Source organism: Cardiocondyla obscurior, linkage group LG16, assembly GCF_019399895.1.
Source record: "Cardiocondyla obscurior isolate alpha-2009 linkage group LG16, Cobs3.1, whole genome shotgun sequence".
Taxonomy (NCBI): domain Eukaryota; kingdom Metazoa; phylum Arthropoda; class Insecta; order Hymenoptera; family Formicidae; genus Cardiocondyla; species Cardiocondyla obscurior.
The window spans coordinates 4,329,335-4,350,615 of NC_091879.1; the positions used below are offsets into that span (position 1 = coordinate 4,329,335).

Genomic DNA, 21,281 nt, shown 5'->3' on the forward strand with positions numbered 1-21,281 from the left:
CGGGGGCCCCACCAGCGAGAGCGAGCTCTCGCACAGGTCGTACCTCCACGTAAACGACGGCACTGCCGACGCCAGCCAGCTGGCTCGTTATCGGGTTTAGATTGCGCGCCCCTCTCTCGCGACCTCGACGCCCACCTTTGTCGGCCTATAGGTGCGGGTGACATCGTTATCTTCCTCGACTACTTGTCGGCGGTATCACGTCGTCCTTCTTCAAGAATCGAAGACCGACACTAGCGATGTTCAACACCGAGCGGATTTTTTTGGAAACTTTTTAAACAGGCAACTCGATGATAACTCTTTTCAAGAAGGTTTATGGTAACCCTTTTTAAGAAGGTAATATACCCTTGGTATAGGGTAATGTGCTGTAATATGCTTATTGCTCGACAGTAAGATAATATTATCTTTTTATTATCGGGTATTACGCTTTATTGCACGATAGTAAAAGCATATTACCCTTTTATCATCGAGTAATATGCAACGCGAGCTTCTCGTTGCCGATTAAAGATAGCGCCATCGATTGGCGGGAGCGGCGCTATGACTATCGGCCATCTTCACATACATTCTAAACTTCTGTTATTCTCGAACGCTTTCGGAGATTTCGCGCTGGGAAATTCTAGGCTTCACGGATTTTGGTATTATTCTATTTTACTTCGAAGTTCTCGACCACCTATGTGGCCGCAATATCAAATTAGCGCTTCTGTTTAATTGTAATACAGGGCTAAATATTATTTTTTTACATACTCTTGCTTTTTCTGAGAAAGAAAAATGTCAGGTTAAAATATATTTAATAATAATTAATAAAAAAAAAAAAAAAAAAAAAAAAAACAGAAACGAATACGAATTGTTTGAAACTTCAGTTAATGCAGTATCATGACATTCATTTCAGTGACATTTTCATTAATTACTTATTGGTTAAGATAATTAAAATAATTTATAACGGGCGTATAAAATATAATAAGAGAAGAAGCAATTAACTAAGATTATGTCATTTTTCCAATTGGTTTTGAAAGCTAGAAAACTCGAGAAAGCTAGGTCGAGGTACGAAGATGAGAAATTGAGATCGATTGAGATCTCCGAGGGTGTCAAGCCACGTTTGACTTTCAACCAGCGTCTCCGGCGAAAAAGATTAAAGTGAGCCTGCCATTAATTCCTTTTAACTCGTTACCGGCCGATCAATATTAATTTCAAACTTAATTCCATTCACCGACACGTTTATTATATTATACGTAAAAGTTTTCCTCAAATAAAATACATTAATACTCGTCTCTCCTTACAGATACAGAAGCAAGCTTAAACGTGTTTGGAATAAAATAATTTCTTCTATAAAACATACGTGGGTTTATAAAAAAGCGAGGCTCCTTCGTATGGACGGCTCGCTCGAGAATTATATTTTAAAAAGCATGTTTGGATTCTTGAGCGGCATATTTCTGACTTATATGTTCTTCGTGTTCTTCGTGATTCAACTGAGCTTTACGTTCTCATCCGCCACAATGCTGTGCGCAATTCTCGGAATGATTCTCACACTTGGTTTAGCATTTTCCTATCGTGTAAGGTAATTTCTAAACGTTCTAAAGTGTTGATTTAAAAAAAATACTTTTTTATTAAATTCTTTTTTTAATATTTAAAATTATATTAACTTTCCCACAGGTGTATTGTGTTTTTACTACTACCACAATTCTTTTCTAAACGTGGCAGACAAGCTTTAATGGCCTACGCCTTTATTCTAACACTCACGGGACCGGCAAAGAATATCTTGCATAATATCAGTGTCCTTTCGGAGTCTTTAGCTTGTGAACAGGTAAGCTTTTACGAGCAAGTTCGCTTAGGCATGTTCTACTCGCCATTATTACTGTCATTATTAATTTTAACCACGAAAACACACAGGATCAATTAAAACAAGCCGTGAAGAACGTAGTCGATTTGATAAAGGAACCCTTCTATGCCCTGAGAGACGCGATAACGAAAGTAATAAAGACAGTGAAGGTACTCGTGAAGAAGATTAAACAGACTCTTCTGGCGATCAAGCGACTCGTGCTTAGTATACGTGAGTCAACATTCTTTCCTCAACTTCGCGGATAATCGATCTTCGTATACTTCAAAACCGTATCTTTCAGTGAGAGTGATCACGTCGGTTTTTCAATGGCTTGGCAGCATCGTAAACATCTGTAACAAGAAGTTAGGCACGCCGTTCGACAGGTGTCAAAGAGTCTTCGACGGTGCGGTTTCCGACTGCAAAGCGAAGCTCGGCCCTCTTTTCGGAGGGATTTGCAATCTGACATACGTCGTCGATGCTTTATGTTACATAGTGAAACCGTTAGACTTCATCTGCATGCTCGTGTCTTACGTCGCCGATACTATAGTCAACGCCGTGCGAAAAAGTATGTTGAAATTTTGAAAGTACACGATAAAGTTTCGGAAGAGTTCAGATTTTAACAGATTTTAAATATTTCTGTAGGAAATTTCTGTGAGTACAAACTTTAATTTTACACGTTTATGTATTTCTAAAATATTCATTGTTTTATAAACTTTTACGTCAGCTTGCTAAGCTTTGACGTTTTTTTTTCTAATACAATACTCTCTCTTTTTCTTTTCTGCAGAAATTCAAAAATTCTCTCGCCATTTGAAAACAATGTTCTACGTTAAAGTGAAATTCTCGCATTCTTTCCACTTTGAGACGAATCAAAGTAAAACTCTTGAAGACGTATCAACTGATATAATTACTGAAGTACGCTCAAGGACCGATAGATTCTTAGCCGTTTTCGATTGGATGAGCTTCATGACTACCTTCTTCATTTTCTTTATGTTGCTAAGGTAAAATTTAAAGGATGTTTGAGTAAAATTGCAATCTATTATAAGTCAAAATATTTACCAGGATTTTGCATTATCGATATAAATGGCTGACAAGCGAACGCTTCGATAACCGGTACTTGACTGATGATCTGCGCACTATCGATCTAATAAGAACACGTCAGGATAAGGAAACCATTCTGCCGTTAAACCGCCGTGAACGAAAACAATATATTTCACTGACGTCCATCACGTTGATCAAAATCGAAAGAATTAAGCTAGCAAAATCAGCCGTTTTTTTAATCTTGGCGACGTTCAAAATTTGCATTTACATGATAGCGGACTATAGTCTTTATTGGATCCTTAACATCATTAGACATCACGGACAGATCAAAGCACAGGTACTTCGACCACTAACATAAATTTATAAAAAAAAAAAAAAATTGTATCTTTGAGAATTTTATTTATAACACTCGAAGCTTTTCCTATCTTCAATATTATAATTACCGCGATAAATATAGCGACAGAACGCTACCTATAAATTAATGATTAGCAATTAAAAGACCGAAGAATTAAATCACAATTGACGTATATGAATTGAGTTGATCGAATGTTCTGTTAGCTTAGAACCGCAATTTTATTATCGAGATTTCCGTAGAGTGCGGGGAGGAATATCGACAATCACGGTGGTCAGATATATACCGCGGCGTAGAATAATCACGATAGAAGGTAATATAATGGCGGAACGTATATATCGATCTCCAGGTCCAACGACCCAATTTCGTGGGCGTCTATGTGTCTGGTGACGGCTACCTTGCCGACCTTTATCGAAGCATCGTGAAAGCCTTCACGCTACACGCGAAGGATATGGAGATCGATATGACGTTCTGCCTCCCAGATCCAATCCCGCCAGATTTTGATCGGTACACGCAGATCGCGACGTTGATCGCCTTCTGCTGGATCATGGCAATATTTGAGCCGTACGGATTGCGACTGCGACACGTCGTAATGTGCAATTACTACCCGGAAAGAGCTAAGCAAAGAGCCACCTGGCTGTATAATCACATAATTAGGTAACGCATTTTCAATTAGTTAATGAAGTGACCAGTCGACGCACGTATGTAATTATGGTACTTTTAACAAAAAGAATTTTACGCTGCTCATCTCGTAAAATATTATTAAAGGCTAATGTCGGCCGATTACGTTAAAAGTACACGTTGCTTAGACATTTTTAAATTGAATATTAAAATCCAACGAGCTTTTATAGTAAAATGTTTAAAAAAGATTTTTTTAAATATTAAATCGCATTAAGACAATGATTTCTCTTCGGTTGTCCGATTTATTATTGTTTATTCTAGTTTTTTTTCCGTTTACTTTGACCGATGTAAATTATGTACGTACTAATCTGTGTTTAATTATAAAATTTCTTTCATGCAGATCGAGAGGGAGTTTTTTAAAATTCGCACGACGCCAGTTGCGTCGCAAGTTCGGCATGACCGGGAGCGAGACGACTGAGAGAGTCACGTTCAGGGAGCGTTGCCTGGCGATCTGCCCTTTCCTGAACAAATTGTTCCCACGAAAGCAGAACGTGTGTCTCCTGTGCGGTGCCGTAGAACGCTACGATCAGGAACCGCACATTAAGTGCGCCACGCCAGATTGCGTCGGTTTGTTCTGCATTCAATGCTTTGCGGACTTGCAGAATCTCTGCACGATCTGCCGATCACCCGTCGAGTATGGTGATTTGTCGGATATTAGCGAGGAGAAGTAAGTTTTAGGCGATAACTTGCATCGCGAGAGAATTTACAGAACGGGGAAATGAAAGTAATACCATTATCACGATATATATTGAGTCTTTAAAGCTATCTCTTAATTATTCGTTAAAAAAAAAGCACACGTACGTGCATTTGATTATAATTTAGAGAATATTTAAACTATATCATTAAAATTACGTAATATATTGTGTGTGACTTGTTTAAACTTTTTATCTTAATTAAAATCAGAGACTCATCGGATGATCAATTAATAGTGAAAAAGGGGCCTGTACCAATTACTACTAATATCGATAAAAAAGAAGAACCGATTGTAGAAGAAAAACGTAAAGGAGAAATAGTTGCGACAGAAAAAGTGGAGGTACCATCAGAAGAAAGAATCTCAAAAAAAATAGTAGCGAAAAAACTAGCGGTGGAAGAAGAAATATCCAAAAAAATATCAGAAAAACAACAAGGAAAAATTGAAAGAGTACTTGTAGAAAAGAAGGATGAAGCTGTTCAAACAGACGTCGATATCGATGAAAGTAGTTCTGATTCGGTTTATAGTTACAGTACGTATGTATATCATCATGTTCTTTTTATAAACGCACGTTTTTAAATGCGCACAAATCTTTAAAAATACTAATTGACACATGTATCATTAAGCTTATCAAAAAGGATCACGAGAGACAGAAATTAAGCGTCGGAGAGTACCGTTCAGAGACATCGAAGCACAAAAAATCAGAGAAGACGTTACAATTCAGGTAAGACATCGGACTTTTTGATGTCTTAATTGGAATTTTAATTATTTTAATAATAGGAGGGAAAAAAATTGATTTCAATAATCGGATAAGAGAGACTGAGCAACGAATACTTGATTCAGATTTTTAATGAGCCATTGGCGAAGGATATTACTTCGAGCAGCGAGGATCCAACATCCTGTTTCGTGGTGAGAGCTCGTCGGAGACTTCGTGCCAGGTTGAAAAGAAAATCTCGCTCCTCCCCGCGCAAGGACGATTCCGGCTCGTCTACGTCGATAGCGGATACCGAGTCCTGCTCCACGGAGGAGCTAGATGAGGAAGAGGTGATTCACATTGAGATGGACGACGGCTCAAAGGAATTACTCTTAAAGAACGGCACCGGCAAAGCAGGAGAACGAAGTACTCGCGTAGGAAGAATCCTTGCTGCACTCACGAAAATTTCTTGGCTCGGCAAGAGAACGGTACGCGGTAAAATAACTTGCTGCACCGGCGTATTCGTTCCACTTTATTTTTAATCAGTAATTTCTGCGCGGATCGTTTACCGTGAATTTTCGTTTCTTTACAGACGACCGATAGCGACGGCGAATGGCGAATGAGAAAGCCGTCTCTTCTGGATAGAATAGCACGGATGCTGCCTCGAAATCAATCTACCTCGCCCGTACGAATGTATCGACGAATTCGCACTACGAAAAAGGACGTTAGGCGTAAGGACTTTTCCTCCGTTTCCTCATCTGCCTCCGACGAAGAAAGCGAACGGGACGTGCTCTTAAAACCGCGCGATCGGCAAGTAGATTGTTTGCAAATCATCTCGGATCATGACGATTCCGGAGGTAATATTTACAGCAGAAATTATGATTCGCATCGCGCACGACGCGGGACGGTCTGTCGCCGACCAGATTCTCATGCCAGAGCTGACGATACGACAGTGAAATATCCTCACGAAAAAAAATTCGCAGCGAAAGAGTTACCGAGGTACATTAATCTGAGAGAAATATTATTCTGGTAATAAAAAAATACTGTTAATACTTGCGATACGTAGACGTTTGCAGCCGATTTCAAGGGACACGGCGTATTTTGAAGTGGACGAGATTAAAGATTCTCAGCTGGAACGGAAATGTGTTCGCTCTACAGACCGCGTTAATGTTTTATCGGACACCAGGATATTCGACATCGACAATAAGAGGAGAGACAAGTGGAACATCACTAAACGTGATAACTACGCTCAAGTATATTTATCGTTGTTATTTCTATGACGCAATCTTAATTCTTTACTTGTTTTTTTTTTTAAACTCTTATATAATTTAATATAATATATGTCATTGTATTAATTAAAAATTTATTTATTTAGATTCCCTGCGCATGCACGCCACAAATATCCTCCCGCGTTAGAGACAATGGAAGTGAATCAGATTCGAGTGCTATTACTGAACAAAGTAATGAAATATCTACAACGAACGGAGTACCAGGTACGAATAAGGAATGGCTTGTTACTGATTGGGAAAGATCAGATCGAGCTACCTTTTGTTTTACAATTTTACGCGGAAAAAGGAACAGAGTAGTCAATCAAGTATCGCACTTGTCTCACTTGCAGAAACGAAGACAGAAAAAATAGTCTCTACGGGCGAAACAATGGCTGATGGTGAAACAGATCGACAAAGAGGTCGAAAAAAAAGTTTTTTCGAGAATGGTCAAAGGAAATTATTAGCGAAAAATAACAGAGCGAGTGTGAGGTCAAATAATACCGTAGAAGAAAATGGTGTGAGAAAATGCGATGCCAAAAATGAACAAGCTGAAGAATTAGCCGGCGCAGAAAAAAGTAAAGAAAAAGTGATAGCGTCGACTTCGGTAGCAAATGATAAAGCTCGATTGTACGATCCGCTGGCTAGTTTAAAATTGTACGGCGTCACGTGCCAAGTAAAAGGACGTGAAAAACTTGCCGTGGAAAAATTAACGAAGCAATCGGGAGCGCCGGAAATACGTATTGATAGAACGACAGCGAAATTTGTAGAAGATATTGAAATGGTACAAAAAAGTGTGCAGGTTTCTGAGCATGAAGTTAGAAAATCGGCAGCGGTATCTGCAAAAAGTATTCAAGCGAACTTACGAAAACTTGAAAAATGCAAAAGATACGATAAAATATCTCACATTGGAGCAAAAATTTGCAGAGCCACTGGTTTAGGAAAAAAAGACAAAAAAAGAGAAGAGGAACAAGAAAAGGGGATCGATAAATGTAAAAAACATCGTAAGCCGCGGTAATACTACAAAGAATTTTTTTAATTAATCTTTTTCATTTATAAAATCAATGTAATTTTTTTTTTAATTAAATTAAAAATTAACTATTTTATTTATGACATTTACAGCTCATCGGAAAAAAAGAAGCAGCTAATAAAACGAAAATATGATGTCGATGTGACCGAGACTAGATTGGAAATACCTATGTTAAAAAAATATTTACCCCCATATCAAGCGCCAGGTTTAATAGAAGAGCTGAAGGAACACGATAGAATGAGATTAATTCAGGAACGGGAAGCTAGAAGATGGACAGCTTTGAGTGCTCTTCGAAGCACGAGAGATTCTCCCTCGAGCGCTAAATCGAGAGATCAGGCATGCGGTACTTCTGTAATATGTAATGTTCGTGAAACCGTTAGCGGATTGACTTCGGTAAGAAAATTTATCTCGATTTTAATATTATCTAAAAAAACTTCACGATTCTTATCTAACGACCTGCTAATGTAACTTAAGTAATTTCTTCGCTAATTAAATTTTAATACATTGGTTCGTTGCTATGCGACTGTTAGAAATAAAAAGTATCCTCAATGTAAGCGGATACGAATATACTGTTGCTGTAAGAATGAAAGGTTAAAGATACAGAATATCTCTCAGTTTCGATATGATATATTCCAAGGTCTCCACGAGACTGACCGAGGCGAATACCCTTCCGTATCAAGAAACGCAAACCTTCAAAGACGTGGTGCGTGAGTTTCGGAAGAAAATGATAGCGGCTAGTGAGAGACCTCCAATATCATTATCTCAGGGCGCAGACAAATGCAAAGACCTGAAGCAATTGTTTCCTCCCAAAAATGAAGACCATGAAGGATTTACGGCGGCGCCGAAGTTTGAGAAAGTTGTTAACAGGTTTAAGGTAAATGAAACTTTATTCGCGAGAAATTCAACCGGGATTAGGATTTCAAAGTGGATTTGTACGTGCAAATTGCAATTAAGTATAGAATATTCAGCTGCACGTTGGCTTTCATTGTGGAAGCCGAAACAATTTGAAATTAATTTGACCATTAGTTTCCCTGGCCGTTTGGCGTACAAATGCTCTAACGTTCGAAAGTGTCGCAGTTTAACATTATAATTGTCGTTTGCGCGTAGCCTACATGCGATAAGCAGAAGACAGAAGAAGAGTGCACTACGATATATAGAGCAGTGCGAAGATTTGAAAGCGAGTCATTTAGCGAAATGTCATCGATTTGCAGTTACCCTCGTGATCGTCGATTTGATGATTCGACTTCGGCTGACGAAATCACGGATAACAACGTTGATATTCCATAAATGTGTTACATAATAATAAATATTTTTAATTGGATTAGTAGTATCGTCTAAATATCTAACTTGACGTTTCTTGTAAAAATTTAAATAATTAGAACTTTACAATTTCGTTTCATTGATAATAAGGAATAATTACGAACTGTCGACGATATCGCGACTTAGGCGTCTTTAGTGTCGTAATGTACGTCATGGAACATGTCACATTTATTTGTCAGAGTTGATATAATATTAAAAAAAAATAAAAACGGTTATTCGCACTCGTACGATACATGTGAGCGTAATAATTTATGTGCGTAACCGAATAACATGCAGCTGCGCTGAAATATTCGTATGAAAACAAATGTTACGATTACCCGAATCAAAAGCAAACAACAGATTTCTTATCGGTGTTGCTAAATACCACTACAGTTAAACGTTTAATTAACAGGCTCAATAAGCACGAGTTAAAGTTATTGTATAAGAACGCATTTACTACGCGGCACCCTTAAAGGCGATCGTGCATTTTTCACAAACAAATTGAGAACGCTCGTAAATCACGACGGATTCCGAAAGCCGTGGCCATCGGAAATGCGATCAACAAGCTACGTGAATAATGTATCGGTCGATTTTCTGCGAGTTCTATCAAAACATAAAGAAAAAAAAAAAAAAAAGGATGATAGTAGCTAGAAATAGCAAGTTTAAAATCGAAGTCCTTAGGAATAATTTGACAACTTCCGTTCTGTATTTCTGGGTATTACTAAATTTATGCAAACAAATTTTTAATGAAATTATAAAATTCCGGAGCAAAAGTTTACATTAAAAAAAAAGAAAAAAAAACAATCGAATATCTCAGTATTAAAAAAATAAGTTGTGCATGTTTCGATATTTTTTTTTTATGTCGTTAGAAAATATACCGTTATTCGATGTCAGGGTGATATTTTTAACCAAGTAGCTTAAATTTTCAAGTATAAATAATTGCATTTTTTTACAAGAAACGTGAGTACTTCTGAAAGCAAAGGAAATAGAAAACCAGGCTAATTATACATTTATTTATGCAGGAACAAAGCTGAGGAAGACATGCGTCACGAGACACGATAATGGGGTTAAGGAGCTTGTACAGGCAGAGACGATTAGGGTTGAACACCGAAGCGGACAGAAAAGTAGTGGATTCGCGGCCGAAAAAGGATTTAAAGACTCGAGAGATAAAGCACGATATTTCAAGCGCAAGGGATACTTTTGCACAGTGCAAATGTATTGTAGCTCACCCGTTTCACGACGTAAAGACCATCGGTTTTTCACATCGGGGATCGATACGCCGGTCTGCGCCGATCAGCCGAAAGCAGGAAGCAAAGGAGCTTTAAAAGCTTTAGCGTAGCCGAAGAGAAAGGAGAAGATATCATGAGAGAACAGGAGCTGGAAAATAAGGCGGAAAATGATAAGGGGATGCCGGAGGCGAGTTGCGTGTGCACTTTGGAAACATGCGGAGAAGAAAGGATCAAACGAGAAGCTTGCACGGATATAACGAATATAGCGAAAGAGAAGTCGTCTGGATGTGAGGAAGATATCAATGCAGCGCAGCTGGCTGAGATGGTCAGCAAAAAAATAAATAATTATAGATATAATTACGATTAACAACAATTACATAATAATTAGACGATATGGATAGAAATGTCAATGTAATTAATACCAGCTCGAGATGCGTTAACACGTCGTGCAAATTAATAAACGGCTTAAAAGAAAAGCGGGAAACGATGCAGCGCTCGCCTAATTTAATTTGTGAGAAGAGTAGCGGTGATAACGCCACGCACGATAACGTATCGTTACAACGTAAGATTAGCAAGAAAGAATCGAGAAAAGCGGAAAGCATACAGGAAATGAATGTCAAAGTTAACGACGGAAACGTTTGGTGCAAGGACACGACCTCGTCGACCAAAGATGGTCACTATTGCGAAAATACATGCGACGTAGATTTTCCTCAGCGAGATTTGTCATCTTCCATAGCTCCGTGTTCGAGTTTCAGCGTATGCGACGGTGCTCGACAAACACAACCTTCGATCACTCAGCATCCTTCGAAAACGAGAGCGAGGCTAGACGACCGTGAGGTCTTCATATCGAGAACGATTTGCACCGATGCGGAACGAAGGGATCATTACAAAAATAAGGATCGACGTAATGTTGGTGGAGATGACAACGAACTGCGTTTTGCAGACGACCGTATATGTCGAAATAAAACACTTCAGGAGTCAATAATGGAACGCAACAACATCCTGAAGAGGATGGAACGTAAACTTCTGCAATCTTTCGAACGCTGGCAAAGAGAACAAGTGGCTCGCGAGTGGTCCACTTGTAGTTGTATCGTGGAAAAGGACGAAGATTATTACGCGAGCATAGACGGAGTCGAAAAAGAGCTTCCTGAAGACACGCGCAACGTCGCAGAATGCCCAGGAAAAGTATTCGCTCGTCGAACATCTTCGAAAACATTAACGGAAGGTACAGAGTTTAGTGAAAAAGATTTTGAGATAATTCGTAAGAATCATCTGAAAGGTACTAACATAGATGAAACAAGGTTTAAAAATTCAGCAGAACCCTCGTCGAAAGCAACAAAAGTTTGTATGGAATCCGTTCTTGAAGAGCCTTCGAAAGATATCGCAGTTTCTAAGACGGTACTTGGAGAACCGAATAGACTTACTGAAGAAGTAATAGTTTACAAGACGGCACTTTCTGACTCCAAAGACACCCCAAAGGAAATAACTCGTAAAGAGATTCCCGATTCGAACTCTGTCGGCCAAAGCGACGTTAACAGATTATCTTTAAACGACATGAAAAATAAATTTGCAGGAGAAAATGTAAATAGCTCGAACTCGAACAGTTTGGAAGAAAAGGCCGAAGAAATGAAAGTAAAATTAATTGATAAGCCTGATAACGATACTCTCAATTTTGCGAGCCAGCAGACTGCCGCAATAATTGATATCACGGTTCCTAAAAATCGGACAGTGCCTAAATTACTGCGTATCATCGCGGAAAAGAAATCACATAACATACCAACAACGGTTGATTTTAAATTCGAAGAGCCTAAAGTAGAATCTACTCCTGATAAAATAATTACGACTATTCATGTTGACCAAGAGAAAATCCCAGAAGAAAAAGCAATTTTGAAGGAACATGCCTCTGTGGAAATCGTGGAAGAGATAAAAACGAATGATTCAATTGCATCTGAAATGAGAGTTAATACAATTGAAACGAATGCCGAAGATGATTCTTCAAAAGAAGAATCTGATAAAGATGAAGTTTTCAAAGATATTCAAGATGAAACAACAGAGATTCATGTTACGTGCCCACAGAAAGAACCAGAGGAAGAGTCACAAAAGCCCATTCTTTACAAATGCGGTCTACCTTCCGATTCGAATACAGATGCGTGCTCAATTGCTAAGTGTGCGAAAGACTGTGCGAACCAAGGGAACCCGGAAGAAGAACCACAAAAATCTACCCTTTGTAAACGCGATTTAGCTTTTATATTGAATAATTATGCGTATTCCATTGTCAAGTGCACAAAGTGCGATAATATTATTGGAGGTTGTGCTTACAAAGACAATAGATTCGAATGGAAGAAAATGTATTGCGTTTGCTGTTTATTGACAACGCAATGCACCTGCGCACCGCATTCCAAAAGTTATTTGAAGATCGATAAACCAAAATTCCATGATGTATCACCTTTAACGATCGGCCCGCATATCTGCAGAAGCTGTTGCAAGGAATCCGAATGCAGAAAAATGAAAATGTACGCTCACGAAGAATGCAAATACAGGCGGAGTGCAATTCGCGGCGACTGTTCAAGAATTAATGAACACGAGTAAAACAAAAATATTCTATATTGCATAATATTAAAAGAATATTATAATTATTGAATATAAATTAGTTAATATTTATTCATTATTTTAATTTTTTTTTTTTTTTTAATTTTACTGTAGGAGATGAAAATAATCCTTTAATGTAAGTATTTTGTAAATCTCTTAGTTACCATTTTCCGAAATATCTGCTAGACGTGAATCACAAGTAAGTTGCATTAACTGTGGCAGACCGAGGAATCAATGTTGCTGTACTACATTTACTTCGGTAAAGTGCTACGACGAAGGTAACCGCGGGAGGACAATGATTTGCCTGTACTGCGATAATCCTAAAGACAAATGCACATGCAAGGTACCAGTCGGAAAGCGTTCATATTGCGGGCTACCATTAGATGTTTGCAACTGTCGAGACGACGAGGGTTACGCTCGCGATTGCAAATGGATTGTCAAAAGACCGGAAAATCAAACGATTTACGTGACTAACTGGAAACCAAATTGGGAATCTAAGCGAGGCTTTGCGAAAAATGCCGAGGACCTCAGATCTTGCTTTACTGAAGAACGTCAGAGTTACGAAAAACCAAAGCGAGGCCATACGATAGAATTACCTAATCAACGGTCAAATAGTTTCTCGGAGGTGATGAATGAACTACAGCGGAGGATCAGCGAGTCTGCATGCTGCGCACGATGCTGGAAGAATCCTTGCTGCTGTAAATCGCCAGTCGATCAAGATAAGAGAAAGGAAGAAAGGAAAGTCGAGAATCGTGTCAAGTATATAAAAGAATCTTTTACCTGAATGATGCTTTTCTTATTCGTTCATATAAGGGCGCGCCCGACAGACGCTAAAATGAAAATTCTTTCTAATGCAAGGAATTTAATTTTTAAACGAGCTATTTCTATTTTTTGCATATGAGATTAATTTTTACTTGTCATTAAAATTTTTATAGTTTACGAGTTTCAACGAAAATACGAGTACTCGTCGTTAAAGTTATCTTATTATTAAACCTTTGTAAAATAAATTATCTCTGTTACAGATACGCCGAAATAGAAGAGTTATCTATAAGCAAATCGCCGAATAATTGTCGCTGTGGTCGGAGTCCTAAAAGCGAGCATAAAAGTACCTTGGAAAAGTCAATTCGACGTATTGGCTGTATTTGCCAACTAACGCTATGCAAATGTGGAAATAGCAGAATCAATTACAGGAGACCACTGGCAAAATGTTATTATTGCAAAAGTCTGCCGTGCACGTAAGTAGAAATCATATATCGGCACGGGTGTTAATTACAGGCATTTTTTTTCTTTAATGCAATGTCGTCAGTATTTAATTTATGTCCATACTTTCGAATGAGAAATGATTTTGTAAATAATCCAATTGCAATTAAATGGTTGTTAACAACGCGTATTGGTTCGTCAGGGCCAATAAAGGTCCTGCACGTAATTCTCATTGCTATTTCTTTGTTGTATTCTTTGCTGCAGCTGCATTACAGTCGACTAATCAAAGCCACAGAGGTGTGATGATTCAAACCCGTTTCTACGTCCTTTAATCTTAATTTAATTTATTTATCGTTCTTTTTTTATTTCTTAAATTAAAAAAAAAAAAAAAGTAGAAAATAAACTAAATTGAGATTAAAGTTTGTATTAGTGGAAAATAGACGTCAAGGAACGCAAGCAGAAACAAAAAAAGATTTTTAACAGAAAAATGATTATAAAATGGTAAGTGACGAAATTAATTTAGATTCTAAACTCGGTTCTGATAATTTTCTAGGTAGGAAACAAGATTTGTTCTCAACGCTAAATGACAAAAATAAGTAATTATTTTTTAAGTCTTGAAATTTCATAATAATTTTGCGCGATAAGAATGGGTAACTATGATTAGTAATGTTTGTTTTTTTGGATCAAGATAAGAATTCAGCTACATGTTATTAAAATGCCTCGTATATCAAAAAGCGCGTACGTAAACTTGGAAATTAAAGAAATTAATTAGCAATATTTTAATAATTGTCATGCAACACGATAACGTTTGATGTATTAAAAATTTAATTAATACGATGACGTAGTTGAAACATTTGTCCAATATTTCACAAGTTAAATATGCACGAATGTGTAAATTAAGTTATGCCTTTCCGATATAAGAAAGAAAAAAAAGAATTAAAAAATTTCTAACATATCTTATGCTATTCATTTCAGCATACCGTGCACTACCTGGGAAATGAAGATCGCGATAAGACGCCAATAGTAAGAAGGCGATAAATCATATATTCTTCTGAGAAGGACCCTTTTTCAAACAAGAATGAAATCGCAAGAAATCTACCTCGAATCTTTCCAACAACGAAGGCTGAAAAGTACCCCATACAAACTACGAAATTCACAAAATGTTGGCGTTCGAACGAACGCTGGGAGTAGGGGGCACGTTGCTTACTGCATATAAGATGCTGTACCCGCGTTGTACTAGACTGGCACCAACTGTAAGCGAGCAAAGACATCGAGGTAGTACGGATTAGTACGTTCACGCAGTTAGTTCCCGGCGTATAGAGGCTAAAGACGTTCGTATAAATCTCTTGTCTTTCCTTCGCTTTAGAAGCAGCGTGTACCGTGAGGACAGACACACGAGACGACGAGTCAGGAATTCCATTTTAACGTTCACGGCTTTTCCGGTGCTTAAGTATCTCCCGGTGGTGTGCTATCTCACGTTCCTCCCTGTGCCCGCGGGAAAGGAGAAAGAAACTTTTGCCGATTGAATAGAATCGCCGAAGTGTCGAGATACCGTGGTTGAAAAATGGAGATTTGCAATCGAGAGGACCGACGGTACGACGTGCCATGCGGAAAAGCGTTGCGTCTCGTTGAGAACGCCGAGAAACTCCGGCGGAACAAAGTTTCCACCCTCCAGGAACTTATAGATGCGCTGCACGGAGCGTTTGAGACGGATCACGTAAATATCGATCACGTTCAAGACCTGATGATGAACTACAAGAGCAATCCTGCAGAGTGGAAGAAATTTGCCAAGTTCGACAGATTTAGGTATCTCGCACTTAATTAGTTACTCAGCGTTTGACGAAATATATTTTTACGAATCAATTTTCTAATACGATAAATTAACGCCGCTCGGGCAAGATTTACACGCGCTATCCGCGGGATGCGTCAATATATATCTAATGTACCTGCATAATTTATCGATACGATGAGAATTGCGGCGTGCGTACGGAAATGTTTTCATTAGCTATCAGTTAATTACACACCGATAATTACAGTACTATTACAAACATAATCAGCGCATAACGGTAACGGTCAATTAGGAACATTCCGGAGAAATGCGTCAGTGGACAATGTGCGCTCGATACCGAAACGGATGAGAACAAATATTTTCGCCGATCAACATATTTGGGGTGTCAATAGAACGTATGTACAACGCAATGCGGAATTGTGAAATGAAGTTAACATGACGGAGTTCAGAGTGGGTTATCGGTTGCTTGCGCGCGTGTTCCCTCAGCCTATGGCTCTAATGGCACTGCGCGTGAAATCGACGGTCAGAAATAAAATTAAAAAAAGGAAAAAAAAAAAACAAAAACTTTAAATAACGCCAGATACGATAGCGGTGGATTTATGCTATCGTTAAATTTTTTTCCCTCGATTGGTATCGATCTGACTGCCGTAATATACAACAAAACATACGTAATCTGAGGGGGGAAAAAAAAAAGAAACCGTGTTTACAAAGAAGCGCTGAGCGCGATTGATGTCGAGAAATAAATCGGAGAAAATGGAAAGTTTCCAGGTCAAGTGAGACAGCTTGCGTAGAATTAAAATAACGTTGCAACTAATTAACTAATAATTTCGTTAACTACCCTCGTATAAATTAAGGACACGCGGGAAACGAGCTCGGAATCGGAAGAAAAAGAAGTTTCTTTGCGTCCCGTAAGTTTATTTACTGGGATGTGTTACGTTCATTACACACGCCATTAATTACGATAATCAGATTAACGGATTTATTACGCGCGATCTGGACGTATCTCCGCATTCAGCTTCATGTTTATCCGATAAGAGAGCCAAAAAGGAAGAAAAGGGTATTCTAGGATTATTAGACATCGTCGACAATGTTATCTTCGCGAACATGTTGCAACGAACTGGGCGATGCAACTCGTATTTTCATATTCAGAGCAGAGATAACGTTTTACTTAGCACAGAAATCGTTACTGCGTGCAATTTTCAGACATTCAAAACATTTCCGATAATAAAACTTAAAAACTTTTGTGCTGTTATTATTAATTCTTTTTTTTTCTTTCTTATTGATTTTACGCAAGAGTTAAGTTTCTTAACTTCTAACTTTTGTTTTTTTTTTTTTTTAATTACTGCACGGCCGTAAATAGATGATTCAACGCGATATTGCACATTATCGGTAATTAGAAACGATAACGCAATGTGCAGTTCGACACCTTCCGATTAGATTAGCGACCGTACCCTATAGAAACGAAAATGAGTTTACGAGTTCGCGAGAGATAACGAGCGCCTTGGACGCAGATGGAATTAACGTGTGCAGTAGTCGGAAATCCACGTGACTCGGGAAAGTACGGAAACTATAGAGCACGTTTACCGGTTTTGCTGTCAAGACAAAGTAGAACGTATATTGCCCGCGTAGCGGACAAATATTCCTTCCACCGAGATCGTTCTTACGAAAGGCCGCTAGAAAGATAAACACTTTCGGCGCGATACTTCAATGGGTTATCGCATTGTTTAATGCCGCCAGCGCGGCTTATCCTGCGTAAGCGAGCGTGCAATTGCGGATCGTAATAATTGTTAAAAATACAGAAAGTCGTAACGACGAGATAATTACAAATTAGGCAATGTAACAGACGGAAAATCTGCCGGTGTAAAAACGAAACCTGTGACAATTTTTTTGCAATCAAAAATCTTTTTTGTTTTAATTTTTTTTTCTTTTTTTTATTTTCTTTTTTTTGGGGGGGGAGGGTGCAAAAAATACAGAGCGCGAAGTAAAATTGTTTCAGTTCGATTTTTCCTCTTGAACTTTTTTTTTCAATGTATTTTTATTTATATGCATTGCATTGAAGAACACTTGTGCCCAGCGAGCGTGTTAAATATTCGTTTAGAATATCACTGTTCCAATCAATAAGATTTATTGGAATTGAAAAAATTCGGAAACATTTTGACACGTAGCTAATAAATTCTAATTTGAAAATAGCCAAGAAATAAAAAGAAAATGTTCTCTATAGAAACAATTATTTAAACTCTTGATTGTGTACGCTCGAATATTTTTAAACACTTGAACTGCCATTAGAGAAACGTAAAGATAACAATCTTCGGCGGGATTTGAAAAAAAAAGAAAAAGGAACTAATTTGAGATTGACTTTCCTTCCCCCGTTGTCACGTACCGACAATCTTTATTTAATTAAAAACATTTCTATTCCGACGGAACCGTCTTAAAGTGACCCCACAAATGTACTTCTTTTACAAAAATGATATTTCTGAGCCAAAGCAATTGCCGATGAAATTATAAATATTAACGATATTTTTCAAAGTAATTATTAATAAATACGTAAATAAAGTAAAAGCAAAATTCTCTCTTTAGACCGTTTGAAAAAATTATACTTCCTTTATGTTTTCACGATAGATGTTAAATCTTAATAATCTGCTATTTCAAGATATTTAGCATCGATAGTTTGAGCAGCGATGTATAAACACCCAGAGGCGATCGACCGGTGAACAGTCAGTTGGTTATACGTACTTTCCATGCATGTATTCCCTTTCCCCGTGTGTTTGCGTTCCGCGCAATCCGGAGAACATTGGTATCTGTACATCGCATGACACTCATAAAAAAAAATATTTTAAAAAAAAGGAAAAAACGAACGAAACGTATGCCGTGCAATACATTGAAACTTTCAAATTATATTCGCTCTGTTGCACCTCGCATTCGTTGCTGGGATCGCGGATCACCGATTCGTAAATCGTGCATTCCGTTTATATTAAAGCTCTGTGAGCAATGCTCTTCCATCTGAGATAATAAATTCATTGTTAATAAAACGTGCGTTACGCGAAAAAAATTATTTAATCACTCCGTGTTACCGCGACGCATTGGGAATTTTAAATAGCTGGCCGCTTCCAGTGAAATGTTATATCGAGTGACTCTTAATTTTAATTCAATTTACATGAAATTAGCATAAAACAAGAGCACTTTCTTTGTTGCGCGAATCAATTATTGCGAGCGTATTCGTTGAAATTTATCATCGCTAGTTAACCGAAACCAGTTTCTGATTCCAAGCCGCGGCTAATATTTCTATCGATTATAAAAGCTGATTTCGTAATAAAGTTTCTCGCGCTAAATCCGATTCGCGTTAACAACATTAAAACCGGTAAATGTAATCCTTAATTAAGACGGATTGATATTTCTAAACCTGTTATCGAGTCGAGAAATATTTGTATATATTTGGCTATCCGTTCGATTTGGTATAATTGCTTAAATGGATGCGCATTTAAGCATAAGTGTGTAATGAAGGCACCGAGGTTTTCTAAAAGTTCTACGGTATAGAGATTATTTCGTCAAGTGCAGAATAAGATTTTCCCGAGGGAAAACTTTGCGTTCTAACGTGCGATATTAATGTGCGCAGATATACGAGGAACCTGGTCGACGAGGGAAACGGCAGGTTCAATCTTATGGTGCTGTGCTGGGGAGAAGGTCACGGGTCAGCCATACACGATCATGCTAATGCGCACTGCGTGATGAAAATCCTTCAAGGGAAACTGTGCGAGGTAAGAGAATTCCAGCGATTCGAAAAATCAAACGTAAAATCAAAATCGACAAGTGCAATTCTATTTTAGACGAGGTACGCGTGGCCCGCGGGCCCCAAAGTGGAAAACAGCACGGAAGAGCTCAAGGAACTCGAGAGGAACACGCTCGACGTAAACGAGATCTGCTACATTAATGGTACGACTTTTAATTAAACCGCATACGCGAAGTTCCGCATTCGATACGCCATAAATGAGCTGCTTCGAAATTCTGGTGAATCTCGTATACCATTTGCTACGGGATATCAATCCCGACCGTGCCGCTTTTGCATGCGAAATTGGGGGACGCCGGGACGCAAGCTCTGTGAATAAAATTATTCACGCGCGGATTCTGTAATATTCCGAAGTGTATCTCTCAAGTAATACCCGGCGGTATTTCCATTCAAGATTCCCTGGGTTTGCATCGCGTTGAGAATCCGAGCGCGATGAACCCTGCGGTCTCCCTACATCTGTACTCGCCGCCGTTTTCGTCCTGCTCGGTTTTTAACAAGCAGACGGGTCAGAAGTCGACGTGCAAAGTCACCTTCTGGTCCAAATACGGGGAAAAGAGGAACCGGGTAAGACAAGTTTGCGCATATTGCCTTGCAGATATTTATCAAAGCCTAAAGGTTTTTTTATTCTCTTTTTTTTTTTTCTTATCACTCGTGACGCTAATTTGTAATTTATAGGAAATTCAAGACGCCAGATCTCCCGAGGATAACTAGTCGGAGCGAGAGTGCGGAAACATCATTAGCGATATGCGAATTAAGCGACGACGATACTCTTATCGGATGCAGAAAACGATTTGCATCATCTTGGATTGGACTTGAACGATCAATCTGCATAAATTAAAACTGACAGTCTTTCACAACTGTGCTGCTATTTCTATTATCCAACTTTCGTAATATTCTTTTTTTTAAGTATTTAACTTTATTTGTAAGGACTCATAGATAAGTAAGAATGATTGTATGTACACTTTTTCGGTCATGTCTTTCTTATTTTTTTTTTTCTCCCTTTTTTTTATTAATAAATTAAATTACTGAAGAATAATAAATAATGTGAAAATAATTAAATAATGTAATATGAAAAATATGCGAAGGAAAAGAGACGTGTAAGCATGGCTCTTGAGTGTCACTGAAATATCGACTACAATATTCTAATTTCTCTTTGTCAGAAATAAGTTCTATCTCGCTTGTTAGCCAACTTGCAATATATAATTTGCAATATATAAATTTTATAACGACTAAGAACAATAGATGCGCACGCTTTGCGTGCGCTAGTTTTTGAACGATCCTAATTCGTGAACGTGATTATAATTGAGTCTGAATCTATGATCGACGATGTGTTATCGGTTTAAGAGACCCAATCCACAAATTATGAAAAAAAAAAACATGCGACTCACCGAACTGCATGAGCATCAGCGGAGTTGATGAATTCAGCCGGTGACTGTAACATAAAAAGGAAAAAATTAATATACACATGCCAGGAAATTAATAAGATTAATAAAAAAAAAGGTAAAATTTTTTTTTTAATTTTCTAAAAAAGAAAAAATTTATATTTACCTATAAGTTGCTCCGCCGATGCAGGATGCCCCCCGGGCCTGCTCCTCCTCTCAGATGGGACGTGACGAGCCATCCTTCCGCGCACTGGAAACTCGCGAACGCGACCGGGTGAAGTTACAATCGCGAAAATTACTTAACAAATTTTTCGACACTCCCGAATAAAAAAGAATCGTAAAAAAAACGCCCGGTAACTATCGGCAGCCCCGAACGACCGACGAACCGGCTGCAGTTCGTATAATTTCGAATCGGCGTGCGGCACTGACCGATGCGACGCAGCGG

The 21,281-nt window shown here is 38.3% G+C and overlaps 4 protein-coding genes across 7 annotated transcripts; all 4 read left to right on the plus strand.

Moving 5' to 3' along the window:
• Nucleotides 1–15: 15 nt before the first annotated feature.
• Nucleotides 16–2,961, plus strand: LOC139109190 (DC-STAMP domain-containing protein 2). Its single transcript, XM_070668069.1, has 6 exons — nucleotides 16–632; nucleotides 1,011–1,552; nucleotides 1,648–1,798; nucleotides 1,885–2,044; nucleotides 2,115–2,378; nucleotides 2,598–2,961. The coding sequence occupies exons 2-6, from the start codon at nucleotides 1,365–1,367 to the stop codon at nucleotides 2,813–2,815; spliced, it is 981 nt and encodes a 326-aa protein (XP_070524170.1). The 5' UTR covers nucleotides 16–632; nucleotides 1,011–1,364; the 3' UTR covers nucleotides 2,816–2,961.
• Nucleotides 2,962–3,873: 912 nt separating this feature from the next.
• LOC139109169 (titin homolog) lies at nucleotides 3,874–10,006 on the plus strand. 3 transcript variants are annotated; one of them, XM_070668032.1, is made up of 11 exons: nucleotides 3,874–4,551; nucleotides 4,788–5,107; nucleotides 5,202–5,299; nucleotides 5,419–5,757; nucleotides 5,862–6,268; nucleotides 6,336–6,522; nucleotides 6,645–6,762; nucleotides 6,888–7,548; nucleotides 7,657–7,957; nucleotides 8,202–8,438; nucleotides 9,886–10,006. In XM_070668032.1, the coding sequence occupies exons 1-11, from the start codon at nucleotides 4,103–4,105 to the stop codon at nucleotides 9,895–9,897; spliced, it is 3,129 nt and encodes a 1,042-aa protein (XP_070524133.1). In that variant the 5' UTR covers nucleotides 3,874–4,102; the 3' UTR covers nucleotides 9,898–10,006. The 3 variants fall into 3 exon arrangements, with proteins under 3 accessions (XP_070524133.1, XP_070524132.1, XP_070524131.1); XM_070668031.1 differs by lacking the exon at nucleotides 9,886–10,006 and adding an exon at nucleotides 8,672–9,498; XM_070668030.1 differs by lacking the exon at nucleotides 9,886–10,006 and having other exon boundaries at nucleotides 8,202–8,765.
• Nucleotides 10,007–10,485: 479 nt separating this feature from the next.
• On the plus strand, nucleotides 10,486–12,967 carry LOC139109174 (uncharacterized). 2 transcript variants are annotated; one of them, XM_070668039.1, is made up of 3 exons: nucleotides 10,486–12,677; nucleotides 12,796–12,817; nucleotides 12,904–12,960. In XM_070668039.1, exons 1-2 carry the CDS (start codon nucleotides 10,486–10,488, stop codon nucleotides 12,800–12,802), a joined length of 2,199 nt encoding a protein of 732 aa, XP_070524140.1. In that variant the 3' UTR covers nucleotides 12,803–12,817; nucleotides 12,904–12,960. The 2 variants fall into 2 exon arrangements, with proteins under 2 accessions (XP_070524140.1, XP_070524139.1); XM_070668038.1 differs by having other exon boundaries at nucleotides 12,796–12,967.
• Nucleotides 12,968–14,587: 1,620 nt separating this feature from the next.
• On the plus strand, nucleotides 14,588–20,960 carry LOC139109193 (cysteine dioxygenase type 1). Its single transcript, XM_070668075.1, has 5 exons — nucleotides 14,588–15,687; nucleotides 19,284–19,425; nucleotides 19,495–19,600; nucleotides 19,849–20,018; nucleotides 20,130–20,960. Exons 1-5 carry the CDS (start codon nucleotides 15,446–15,448, stop codon nucleotides 20,163–20,165), a joined length of 696 nt encoding a protein of 231 aa, XP_070524176.1. The 5' UTR covers nucleotides 14,588–15,445; the 3' UTR covers nucleotides 20,166–20,960.
• Nucleotides 20,961–21,281: the final 321 nt, after the last annotated feature.

Bases quoted from the DNA above. Each gene is read 5' to 3' on its own strand.
- LOC139109174 (XM_070668038.1), top strand. From the start codon at position 10,486: ATGGATAGAAATGTCAATGTAATTAATACCAGCTCGAGATGCGTTAAC.
- LOC139109190 (XM_070668069.1), top strand. From the start codon at position 1,365: ATGGACGGCTCGCTCGAGAATTATATTTTAAAAAGCATGTTTGGATTC. The intron at 1,799-1,884 runs GTAAGCTTTTAC...GAAAACACACAG, and splicing joins AGTCTTTAGCTTGTGAACAG to GATCAATTAAAACAAGCCGT. The intron at 2,045-2,114 runs GTGAGTCAACAT...CGTATCTTTCAG, and splicing joins GCGACTCGTGCTTAGTATAC to TGAGAGTGATCACGTCGGTT.
- LOC139109169 (XM_070668030.1), top strand. From the start codon at position 4,103: ATGATTTCTCTTCGGTTGTCCGATTTATTATTGTTTATTCTAGTTTTT. The intron at 5,108-5,201 runs GTACGTATGTAT...TGTATCATTAAG, and splicing joins TGATTCGGTTTATAGTTACA to CTTATCAAAAAGGATCACGA. The intron at 7,549-7,656 runs GTAATACTACAA...TGACATTTACAG, and splicing joins AAAAAACATCGTAAGCCGCG to CTCATCGGAAAAAAAGAAGC.
- LOC139109193 (XM_070668075.1), top strand. From the start codon at position 15,446: ATGGAGATTTGCAATCGAGAGGACCGACGGTACGACGTGCCATGCGGA. The intron at 19,426-19,494 runs GTAAGAGAATTC...ATTCTATTTTAG, and splicing joins TTCAAGGGAAACTGTGCGAG to ACGAGGTACGCGTGGCCCGC. The intron at 19,601-19,848 runs GTACGACTTTTA...TTTCCATTCAAG, and splicing joins CGAGATCTGCTACATTAATG to ATTCCCTGGGTTTGCATCGC.